The sequence below is a fragment of the Natrix helvetica genome (genome assembly GCF_964273705.1).
Source record: "Natrix helvetica genome assembly, chromosome: 3".
Taxonomy (NCBI): Eukaryota; Metazoa; Chordata; class Lepidosauria; order Squamata; family Natricidae; genus Natrix; species Natrix helvetica.
In genome coordinates this window covers 63,040,939-63,053,869 of record NC_138549.1, presented here as the reverse complement: position 1 = coordinate 63,053,869, position 12,931 = coordinate 63,040,939, and the positions used below count along the sequence as shown (strand labels likewise).

At 37.3% G+C, this 12,931-nt stretch overlaps 1 protein-coding gene across 4 annotated transcripts in view; it reads right to left on the bottom strand.

The window, feature by feature from the left end:
- Positions 1-12,931, bottom strand: part of RABGAP1L (RAB GTPase activating protein 1 like) — a 204,148-nt gene that overhangs the window by 148,544 nt on the left and 42,673 nt on the right. For all 4 annotated transcript variants that reach the window (XR_014174998.1, XM_081948451.1, XM_081948449.1 and 1 more), the window contains exons 7-12: positions 12,834-12,900; positions 10,148-10,250; positions 9,636-9,802; positions 3,368-3,512; positions 2,992-3,085; positions 1,156-1,306 (exon numbers count right to left, since the gene is read on the bottom strand). Coding sequence is in view for 3 of the 4 variants with exons in the window: in XM_081948451.1 (XP_081804577.1) it covers positions 1,156-1,306; positions 2,992-3,085; positions 3,368-3,512; positions 9,636-9,802; positions 10,148-10,250; positions 12,834-12,900 (727 nt within the window). In the remaining variant the exon portion in view is untranslated. The remainder of the gene's footprint in view (positions 1-1,155; positions 1,307-2,991; positions 3,086-3,367; positions 3,513-9,635; positions 9,803-10,147; positions 10,251-12,833; positions 12,901-12,931) is intronic.

Sequence of the window (12,931 nt, the reverse complement as noted above, 5' to 3'; positions counted from 1 at the left end):
ACATTTGGTCCGGACATTTTCAACAAGGTTTTGATTATTCTTGAGGACAAATGTATGGTCATGATCAATAAAACATTACTGCAATTCGGCCTGCCTGCACCACTACGAGACCGTCACAACATACTTCATGCAGATTACATACAAGAAAAGAACTACAACATCGAACAGCTTAGTAACCAATTTCGTTGTATTTAAATACAATGACAATAAAGATTATATTTATACATATATCGTTCTTCTAAATCAAAATCAGAAAAAAGCATACCAAATGATCATGGATCAGCTAGCAAAACAATAGGGTGGTATCATTTTTCTTGATGCTTCTGGGGGCACAGAAAAAACATTTGTAACTAATTTAACTGTCGTTGAAATCGGGATTCAGGGAGAAGTTGCTCTTGCCATCACCTCTTCAGGAATTATGACGTTAATGGAAGGAGGGAGGACAGCCCTTTTCGCACTTACATTGCCACATAATTCATTCCTTTTCCTATCTAATACAAGGATTGGGATAAATAAATACCTGGGGAACGCCGGGTTATCAGCTAGTATAATATAAAAATAACAATCTACATGAACCAATAACCTGATGACAAATCCAGACAACACATAAAGCAGAAATCATACACCTCGCAGGAGCTCCATCCATTCTAGCACAAAGCCTAGGAGGACAAGAGGCAGGTATTTAAAGCCTCCAGAATGCCATTAAAAAGGGAGCCACCCAGATTTCAAGACGAAGCACACTTCAAAGGACAAGAACCACAATGAGAAGGAATCCATCTGGAAAAATGAGGGACTCAAAATATACCCATCCTATTAATCCAAACAAGCCAGGCAGATAACACTGAAATGGACAATCTCTCAAATAACTGACTCATATAAATATAAGGTTATAGAGGCCATAACCACACTAACTACTCAAATATTCTCTTAAATAATGTACAGTATTTAAAACTAGAAAAATGAAAGATTTGGAATATAGTATAAAGATAATCATGCAACTTCAAATATGCATTCAGAGAAGTGCCATTCCTCACTGAAAGGTCACAGCAGACAGCAAAGTGTGCCTACCATAATTTTAACCTATTTTATTTGAAAAGCAAAATCACCGCTTAAAAATATATAGCCATAATGTATTCAAGAAAATAAGACACTGACCTTTGTTATAAGAATTCTATATTTATCCAACATTGCTTGATTATCATGACATCCTGCTAGTAACTGCCATACTTCAGCTCTCAAAGCTTCTGGTACACCCCTTTTCACCAATGAAGATAGACCTTTTGGTCGCATTTCCAGATTATTATGCCTAGATAAAATAAAAAGAATTTTTTTCCAGTTCAATTCTTTTCTCTGTTTCTTATATTTCTATATGTGATATTGAGACTGCTAAAAAATATGGAGGACTAGGATGGATGATTTATCATCATTTTGACCTTGCTAGGGTCACATTTAAGTATAATCCATACCATCTCAATACTGAAACCCATCCCATCCCATCCTGAAACCCAAGGGATCCATTTCCTCCAGGTCCTTCTGGAGCTGCAAGCCTAAAAATTGAAGATTGGAGTTACCCTAAGCAAGATTATGGGACAATTATCTGTGGACACCATGACAGTGGGAAAGCGATTACATTTTGCTGCTTTTATTTCCACAAGGTCACCCTAAGAAAGGATCTTATCCATGCACAATTAGATTCAACATTTGCTTTCTCCAGCACCATTTTAAACATCTTTTCTGTGGTTTCATCTCCTCGAATTTCTCAGAAAACAAGCAAGTTCTCCAATTGTACCTGTGATCCAATTCAAAGCCATGATTGTCCCTTCATTCTATGTGACAAGGACTTGGTTGAATTGTATCTAAGAACTGCAGGGAAAGTAAAAGTTTTCTCTGAAACTCAACAGGGTCCATTAGACACCTGAAGAAGACTCACTGAAGGGAAGACTGGTTGCAGGCAACTCTGTGACTAACACAAAGTGATTTGACCAGTGACTGCTCCCACTATATCAATAGCAAATGTTTTCCTTTTCAATGATATCTAGCCTACTAAAAATACACAAAAAAATTTAAAAGCATGCACTCCAGACAATTGCATAAATCTTTTTAGATATTTTTTTCTTCCATTAAGTCGTGTCCATTTCTCACTCCCTGCAGTTTTCTCGTCAAAATTTTTGTGATTTGCCATTTTCTCCTTCCTGCGGTTGAGAGAGAATGATTGGCCCAAGATCACCCAGTTTGTTTCATGCCTAAGGCAGATATCCCAGTTTATAGCATGATGCCTTAAATATAACACAAAACTAAATTATACTCCCCCAAATAGGCAAGGCTAGAACAAAGTAATTTAATTTATATTTCATTAGAATTATATAGTAAAGGGAAAGGTTTCCTTCGCACATATGTGCTAGTCATTCCCGAGTCTAGGGGTGGTACTCATCTCCGTTTCAAAGCCAAAGAGCCAGCCCTGTCCGAAGAAGTTTCCGTGATCATGTGGCCGGCATGACTAAATGCCAAAGGTGCACGGAACGCTGTTACCTTCCCATCAAAGGTGGTTCCTATTTTTTCTACTTGCATTTTTTTACGTGCTTTTGAACTGCTAGGTAGGCAGAAGCTGGGCCAAGTAACAGGATCTCATTCCGTTACTCTGTTACCCAGTGCTAGGGATTTGAACCGTCGAACTGCCGACCTTTCTGATCGACATGCTCAGTGTCTTACCCAATGAGCCATCAGGTCCCTGTTAGAATTACATACTATTTCATTAAGTAATTAAATAATAATATTACCCTCTATTGATATGATAATTTTCCATTTTGACTTTTAAAATTGCAGTTTGGTGAAAATAGGAGGCGTTCCACAAACAGCTTTCAACGCTAGGACTGAGAATCTGCATATTTGAGTTAAATACTTCTAAAAGAAAGCTTATTAATTTTTTCCCTGCTCTGCAGTTCTGAAAGGTTCTTAAAAGTTAGTTTTAAAAATTCCCTCATTAACACTTACCATCGTCCCAACAATTCTCCCCAAGAATATAGTATCTTCTCTGGGCAATCTTTGGATACATCACCAGTACCACTTGAGAGTTCACTATCACTTCCTGCAAGAGAGATCAGGAGCAACAATATTGATCAATGTCACAATATATCCTTTATTTGAAGCTGGGAGTTAGGAATAAGCTAGGTATGCTGGCATTCTGCTGCTCAGCAGCATCTTTACTCAAGAAGCTTGACCTCACTCCCAAATGGGTGTAGACCCTCCAGATGCTAGACTGGGAGACTTCACCATCCATGTCGTGATCAGTTCATGATTTTAAAACATCCACAACTGTAATAATCTTATCCCATTATTATGGAACCAAAGTATATAAGTTCATTCTCACCCTCTTCAGCATCATCCTCTTGCAAAGAAATGTGATCAGCAAAGCTTAATGGACTAACTGCTTCTTCCTCTCTTTCAGAATTGCAATGTAGATTCAAGACTTCGTAGATTGCATCTCCAGCATTTATACTGCCTTTCCCTTCACACTAAATACAAATGAAAAAAAACCACATAATTTAACCTAAGCAACTCTAAATACTAAAATGATGGTTTATTTTTTTCCTGTACAAGAATGAAAAAACTAAAGGGTAAAACAAATTCTATTGGCTTGACTTCATTAAGCCATTACTGTTGCTTGCTAACACTGTAGCTAATTTAAAGTTTGATATGCTAAAAATACAAAAAGAAAGAGTAACCACTCAAAGTAGAAATTAAATAGAACAAACTGAATAAGGTATAATGCAGCCCACTTAACAAACAATTTATTTTTTTTATTTGAAACATTTACAGTTGCCTGAAACTGAGAAGAGAAAGCACCCATGCAAAATATCCAAAGTCAGCTATATTAATTAAGCAGAAAATCTATATAACAAAAGATTCACTGTCTGTTCAACATACTCAAAATACACTGCACGAGGCAGGCTCTGCACCCTAATAGTAAGGCTACCTGAGGCAGCCATTCAATGCAATATTACAAAGTATAATGATGGCTCACTCAAAATAAATATATATATCAAGTTACCTCCAAAAATGTATCAGATAACCTGATGCCTAAAAGGTAACAAAAAAGATGCTAGATCAGGGGTGGTGCCGGATGCATCACACGTCGGCCACGCCCACCCCCAATTTAGCGAAGAGGGAAAAGTCACAATATGTCACGTTCTTACAACGTGTCGCCTGAGTTTGACACCCCTGTTCTAGGTGAATCTTCCTTAAATAGAATTCCACAATTCAGTTATTCATTTAAAGGAGATTATATAGCTCCATATAGCATGTCCTACACATGATTTAGGGGTATTTAATAGAGGACACATGAGCACAGATGGGTGTTTAACAGAATAATAATAATAATAATAATAATAATAATAATAATAATAATAATAATAATAATAATAATAATAATAATAATAATAATAATAATAATAATAATTTCTTAGCCGCACCCTCTCCCGAAGGACTCGGGGCGGCGTACAATAAAAACATAAAAATACAAGTATGGACAAACATACATATAATATAGACGTATACAAAGACGTATACAAAGACATATACAAAGACGTATACAAAGACGTATACAAAGAGAAGGTGGACAAATGGATGGAAACAATTAAAATTACAATATTAAAATCCCCTAAATAAATTAGATAAAATTACAAAAATAAAAAACCCGTCAGGAGCGATATGTTCAGACTATAGTTGAGCCAGGCCAGCTACTTGAAATAGGTGGGTCTTGAGCTTTACACGGAAGGAGCGGAGGTCAGAGGTAGTCCTAACATCCGGAGGGAGGTCATTCCACAGGGCTGGGTCCGCCACAGAGAAGGCTCTACTCCTAGGCGCCGCCCCTCGGCACTATCTGGTGGACAGCACCTGGAGGAGTCCCTCTCTGTGCGAGCGAATTGGTCGCAGGGATGTATGGGGCAGGATACGATCCCGTAAGTAACTAGGTCCTGAGCCATGGAGCGCTTTAAAGATCGTTATCAAAACCTTGAAACGCACCCGATAGACCACAGGAAGCCAGTGCAGCTCGCGCAGGAAAGGTGTCACATGGGAGTACCTGGAACTCCCCATAATTACCCGCGCGGCCGCATTCTGGACCAACTGTAGCCTCCGGGTGCATTTCAAGGGAAGCCCCATGTAGAGAGGGTATTCCAAACTGTTAAATTACAACTGTGATGCAGTTTGCTTTCTCTAGTCTTATAAACATGTCTATTTTTTATTGCCATAATCCCAGATCACTATGCCATTCATTTTACTTCCACTTATGAAAATTGCTCTTTGAGGCAAAAGCATTTTGAACCCTCATTGGTTGGACCTGTCTTGCTGGAAAACTAATAGGCTTAAACAGAATGTGATTTCCATCAATCTTTTTTTTTCAATGCTAAAATTACTGTTTGAAAAACCCTGGGTATAAGATGTTGCATCCAATTACCAAATGTTGAAATTGTTATACCTGTAACAGAATATATTGAATTCTGAATTGAAAAGAAGTTTCACATATTTTTCTCTCATGCTAAATGGAAGAAAGTAAACCAAAAGAAGGGTATGCAACAGACCAAGGCAAAAAAATAAACTGGACTTAATTTATTTTAATTACAGTAGTTACCTGTTCTGACCCCCCTCTTCCCCCGCAATCAGACACACTCCAGGCCAAAGACACTTCACGAGGTTTATTGCACAGACAGACATATCCTTGGCAGCAATCCAACACAAACTCGACCTTCAGAACCCTCCGGCACTGACACGCAATAGCAGCTATCCAGCCTGCACCGCTCACAAGACTGTACTTCCACAATAGTTCCTGCGCTGACTTCTGCAAAGGGCGTGTGCACAATCAGTCCTTTTATAGTCTGGAGGAGTCTAATTATCAGCAGCTGAGAGCAATTACCTCCTGTAACTGCGCACTTGCTCCTTATGCCTGTTAGTGCGTCGGTAACGAGCATCTAATAACTCACTGCTGATGTCTGACTCACTGTTCCGTGACTCCTCCCCACTGCTCCAAGGCATGACATCAGGAACCCCCTTCCTTTGGCTTTCACCGCTGTTCCATGCCTCAGGCACCTCCTGGTGGCCGACCAGACTCTCCAATCCCTGCTCGGAGTCAGAACCCTGCCCAGGGTCCTCCACATCCTCCAGAGCCGACTCATAGGGACCCTCGCTGTCGGAGTCTGGTGGCCGCTCCACCGGCTCCTGCTGGTCCACAAGTTACCTATAATGCCTATTAGGACTAAGCCTTGGTTTATTCACATCCATTCTCTAACTACAGCTAGTTCTTAATTTATGACCACAATTGAGCTCAAAATTTCTGTTCCTAAGCAACGTATTTGTTAAGTGAATTTTGCCCAATTTTACAACCTTTCTTGCCACACTTGTCAAGTGAATCATTCACCTAACAGGCTCCCCATTGACTTTGCTTGTCAGAAGGTCGCAAAAGATGATCACATGACCCTGAGACACTGCAACCGTCATAAATATGAACCAGTTGTGAAGCACCTGAATTCAGATTGCATGACTATGGGGAATGCTGCAATGGAAGTGTAATAAACAGTCATTCGTCACTTTTTTCAGTGCCATTGTAACTTTGAATGGTCACTAAATGAACTGTTGAAAGCCAATGACTACCTATGTTCCCTTCCAGGAACATTCAATCAGATAAGGCAAAAATAGCTCAAACCACTTTCCTAACCAGCTATAAATTCCAGAAAGATATTATGAAGATATTGTTCTTCTCCGATGTCTGTTTTAAGAGTATGAATGTCTGAATAAAAAGATAGGATGTAGATGGAAAAATAATTTTGAAAATTAATTTACCTTCACCATTTGTTTTGTTTAGCATAACAAAATTCTGACAGCTTTTAGACTATTTTCTTAAGACACTGAATTAAATCATTAAAAATATTAAATAAAGCTAGCAACTCTCCTGAATGAGAATTGTTAAAGACCCAAAATTTCCTATTAAAATATACACAAACTTTCAAACTAAGATTCTATAGTTTAGCATTTATTTTCATAAGAATACAGCCTATAAATGCTATCAGTCAGTCTAGAAATAAAAAGGCTGAAATGTTCTCAGATGCGTAAGTTTTAAAAGGATCATTCAGTCCTTGAAACTCTTTCAGAATCTGATAAAAGGAGCTATTTTTCAGATATGGTAAAGTATCAAGGTGGCATCAAAAAAGCTATAAATAACTGCATTAATAAAAAGAACAGTATGCTGCACTTACTCTTGACACAAGAAACAGAATTTCCTTTCAGGAATATAATTTGCTAGAGTATAGCTTCACCAGTTAAAAAGGGGGATTTGATGAAACTGGCTCTCTTGAACCTTTCAAAGCAAACAAATCATGTCACTCCTAAAGCAGCAGAGTAACCTACCAAAGATTTATTGCAGCTATTCTTATGAACAAAAATTCTCAACCCTATTGCTTTCCAAACAATCACTCTCCCAGTTCATATACAAAATGCTAAAATGAAAAGTCTTCATATACAATGTGATGTATTCCATAAGGTAAAAAAGAAACACACACAAAAAATGAGTATAGAAATTAGTGCCTCAGGAATCTCACTGTAATTCCTTTTCAAATGGTCAGCTTTGATGAATAGAAAACTGAGTTTGTAAATTTAAGTTATGTTAATTAAGAAGGCATGCAACATGGGACTAAGAAAGTTGCCCAGAAGAATGGGGGAGAATGTCCATGACCTATGTAGCATTCTTCCTTTCTCTTACAGACTGGAAGCAGAATACTGAAAAACAAATTTTAACAAAACTTTCAAACATGCATTCATTAACCTGTTCGCAACTTAGCTCTCTCTTACTGTAACAAGGACAATAAACAAATACAAATGATAAATGAGTAACAAACAAATAACATCGCAACGATGTATGCTGGAGTCATAAAAAATTGAAATTTATCTGGCTGCCATTATTCAAAGATATTCAAGTCTCATGGAGTACAATGCAATTTATTGGGGGGAGGTGTCATGGGGGGAGGACATGGGGAATGCTGACATTCCATGGTGTGTGTTTCTGACTCTGCAGGTGTGGGAGTGCAATCAAATAACAATAGTACTTAGACTTATATACCACTTCATAATGCTTTTAAGGCCTCTCTAAGTGGTTTACAGAGTCAGCATCTTGCCCCCAACAATCTGGATCCTCACGTTACTCACCTCAGAAGGATGGAAGGCTGAGTCAACCTTGTGCCAGTGAGATTTGAACTGCCGAACTGCAGCTAGCAGTCAGCTGAAGTAGCCTGCAGTACTGCACTCTAACCACTGAAGTGGTTAGAACCCATGTTCCCTGAACTGAGCGCTGTTCCTATAGGTTCTTTTGATGCTATCACTCTTCGTTCTAAAACTTATCACTATTGCAGAAGTGCAAGCAGAGTGTGTGAAGCTTGAGTTTGTCACCATTTGAAAGCAAAAGGATTACTGATTGTTGCAAGTTTCTTTCCTAAGGAGGATTTCCCATGACACATGTTGCTTTCATGGGGATGCTGCCTATGTTTGGACTGCATATGAACATGGATAAGTTTCTCTTAGTTCTCTTACAAGTTTGTGTTGAGGTTGGGATGAACTATTGGGTATTTGTAGACAATGCTGGGTTTGGTTTCTCTCCGGATAGGGAGCCAGTTGTTGGTGCTTTGGATGGTAGGAATGATTAAACTGGTGGCATAAGGGAGGTTATCTGAAAAAATATTTTGTGGCATACCATGATGTGCTTCATTTTTTATTTACTGGAAAATTTTATGTTGGCATATTATGATACTCATGGTAATTTGAGATTGAGTCCCATGAACTAGACATTATATCAGAAAACTAAAAACAGTATTGTTTTAGTCAATGTGTCATCATAGCATGTTACATAATTGTAATTATAATATGATCTCTCTGTCTGTATTGTTTAAAATGTGGGCTGCTGCAACTGGAAGAAAGTGGCTTGGTCTTCTTCAAAACTAGACCCCCATATATAACTTACTACAATATAGACTTGGAAAGTTATCAGTATATTAATCATCAAAGATATAAATAATTTGCTTCCCCAAAAAACATATGGAGTTGGTCTGTCACATTCTTTAAGAATTTGCCTAAAATCCATACATGAGGGGTAACTCAATGATGTTACAGTTAGTCCTTGCTTACCAATCACTCATTCAGCGATCGTTCAAAATTTTGATGGTGGTAAGTGGGTGGCACTCACAACCAGTATTCAAAGTTGTGTCTGCAGCAGTGTCCCCCCGGCACAGTTTGGGCACTTCACAACTCTTGTGTATTTACGATGGTTGCCGTGTCCCATGTCACATGATTGCCATTTGCAACTTTCATAGCCAGCTTCCAATAAGCAAATTCAATGGAGAAGCCATTAGTGGATAAATTATACTGGCAATCAATTCTCCAATTCACAGCTCTCAAAGAAACCTGCCAAATTGTCCAACTGAAAAGGCATTTCTCCCTATTTATTTTTCTTATGCACCATCGACGGCCTGGTTCTATTTACCTATAAACTTTAACCCCCAACATTTAATTTACATAGCATTTTGCAAAGTATATACAGACAACGAAATACTTTTCCAACTCATTAAATTATTTCTTCTCTTTTTATTAAAAATTACCTGTTTTAATTTCATATAGAATGTTTTTGTGTAAGTTTTCCTGCTGAAGTACCAGAAGCGTTCATTGGCTGGATACACTCGCACAAGTGTCTCTAACAGAAAACGAACTGGCTCTACCACTTCTGTGACTACCATATCTACTGCCACAGTCATGTATACACGCTTATCTGTAACACACAAAGAAAATTAAATTTCACATTAAATGGCAATAACAATAAAGTATACTCATATGCTTGGGAACGGTTGATTTCTACTCTACTGAGATTCTTCTCTTGTATAACTCCATATTGATATTTCATAACATTGCTCTCTCACCTACTCTTCCTTTTTCTCTCCAAAGTCCCACTTCTATTTATGCATCAGATCTGGCTTTTTTAATGCAATATCTATTGCGTTAGAAATAAATGCATATTGCAGTGCATGAAGAATGTTATTAAAACAGAAGGCTAACAATATATTTAATCCCTTTCCAATAATGTAATCACATAATAGCATTTTAAATGCATACTTACCCTTAGGAGTTTCTTCATTTAAGACTAAAAAGATAGGTATATTAGGATTCCAAAGGCCAGTTATTATATAAGCTTTACCATCTGAACTTTTCCCCATAGACTCCTAAGAACAAAAACAGGATTTTTCCAAAATTACTTAGCAGTTTTCAATATTGTATCTGTACAACTAAAAACCATAATAAACCTTAAAGCAAATACAATCTTTAGTCTTGATTAACAACTGAAAAATAGTAGAGATAGTGTAGTTCACATAAGTTGCTTTTAATTTGCCATTTGTTTTAATAACAGCTTATGTGAGTATAGAAATGTAAAACCACAGAGCCAAAGCACATTTAGCTAAAAACTGCAAATTTATGTGGACATTATTAGATCTCACATCTTACATGTTACATCAAAAATACTCCATATCTTTATATTATAGATTGGATTATACCCACGTACATATAAATAGTCATATCTGCTTCAATTGGTCTTTTACAAAGCATTTTCCTTGCCAAATTTCCATATTCTCAATATTCATGTGAAATACATATCCAAGTATTTTGGACAAATACATTTTGACCAATGGGTTAATAAAATCATTATTTTTTTGGAAGCCTGCTGGATTTGGTATATTGGAAATTATTTAGGACACCTACAGCTTCACCTCATTTTGTACCATTATTGGTTTTCTCTATAGAAGGAAGAGTTGAATTTGGTTCTTCTGCTTTCAGGTTGACATCATTTTAACTAGGATTGACCTAGCTAATCTACATAAATTTGATAAGGTGATGAGAGCTACTTGAAAATCACCATTAAAAACCTTTTAAAGGCTTTTCTAAGGAACCACCTCTCCTGGGCTAGCCCACTCCATTTAGATCTCTCAAAGCAGGGATGATGCAAGTAAGATCAGCTAGGGACCTACATCTGGTAGCTCTCAGGTGGGTGTCTGCTGTGGTTCCTGCCTTATGGAACATCCTTCCCCCTGAAATTAGATTGGCCCATCCCTTTAGATTTTTTGAATCAGGACCTGGTTATGCCGATAGGCCGGGGGTCCGAGGGAATCTGAGCTTTGATGGTTTTATTGCTAAGAGACCCATTTTTATCTTCCCTTCACCCAGAGTTAGTATTATTGTTTTTATGTTAGTTATTACTGTGGCTTTTTAGATTAGCTTATTGTTTTATTTATTGTTGTATACTGCCTAGCATCCCCCTTTGGGGGAGATGGGTGGCTATATACATTTGATAAATAAACAAATACAGAATCCAGCAATTAGCAATTAATGAGGGCAACTATGCAACTACTACTGAAGAATATTACAATCTTCAATATTCACCATTTTGCCCTTTTAGAGGTGGGATGGTTTTTGAGTCCTTAAGTTTGGTGTTTACGAAATTAAAGAAGGCTTGATTGGATTTTGTGTGTAACAGCTCTTCTTCCTGTTTACAGTGGTACATTCTGTTTTTATTTGCTGGCATAAGGTTTGGTATCAGCTTTTAAAGTTAGCTACATAGCCAATTTTATTTTCCCGCCAAAGGGATTTTTTTAAAAATTGGAATTTCCTTATTGATATGGGTAATTTGTTCTTTTTGGCTTTGGGTGTTACTAAAGGTACATATAGATTAATGACTCTTTGAACTTCAAATAGAAAAGTGTTATATAGTGTTCTGCAGTGTTGCAGTCATTGAATAAGATTTGTCAATCTAGGGATGAGAGGTCAGCAGCTATGAGATCGTAGTTTGCTTTTTTGAAGTTATATTTAGGAGTCCTATTATGAGATTCTTTGTATGGATGTAAATTTAGACAAAAGTCAATCATGCTGTTGGAAAAAGGTTCTTTGATATGAAGGTTATAAATTATGTTTAAACTGTTTCAGAAGATTAGATCGAGGCAGTTGTTGAATCTAGTGTTGACAGTTACCAATTGATAACTAGTCCTAAAGTAGTGAAGGCATTATACAGGGTCGTATGAATTGTTTCAGTTGTGCACTCATTTAAAATCCAATTAATAAGTGGTAAATTGAGGTCACCAAGAAAGATAATGGGATGTTGGCATGAGGCTGCCCATGTTAGTAATGTAGTTAGCTTGCTTGCATGATCAAGATCATAATCAGGGGCTCTGTAACATAATAGGAAGCAAATTGTGGTATTTAGTGATAGATCACAGATAATGGTCTCAGGGAGAACAAGCTCTTGTGTTACTTGAATATTTTTCAGATCTAGGGACTTTTTGTACAAGATAGCAACACCACCCCCTCTTCAAATTTCACGGTCAGACCGGTGGACATGGTAGTCACTTGTAATGGTAATAGTCTGCAAAGGATTTATTTAACCATATTTCTCAGACAAATATAGGGTCAAATTGAGCCGTATTTAGTAGAAGAAGAAATTCCAGCATTTTGTTTGCGAGGCTTCTTGCATTGAGTAGTTTGCATTTAAGGTCTGTCGTGATGAACCTGGAGGAACTTGGGTATGTGTGTGCCTAGTTTTAGATGCTGAGGTGTTGGAGTTGTTGATTAATAATAATTAATATTCTAGAAGCATAACCATTTTCTGCCTTCATGAAAAAAGAAATAAAAGTATTTCCAATTCTGATTCCAGAAGGCTATATTTGGGATGAAAACAATGGATATTTTTTTGAGTGTCATTAAATTCAAAAAAAATGTTATTACATAAGGTTTTGCCAGTTACACTAGAGAATTATTACCATATCCAGTAAGTGCATGTCACTGTTTTTGACATTTCGACCTGGACTTAGCAGCATTCCAAAGCACCTGCAATCAGGATTAGTGAACACAAGAAAAA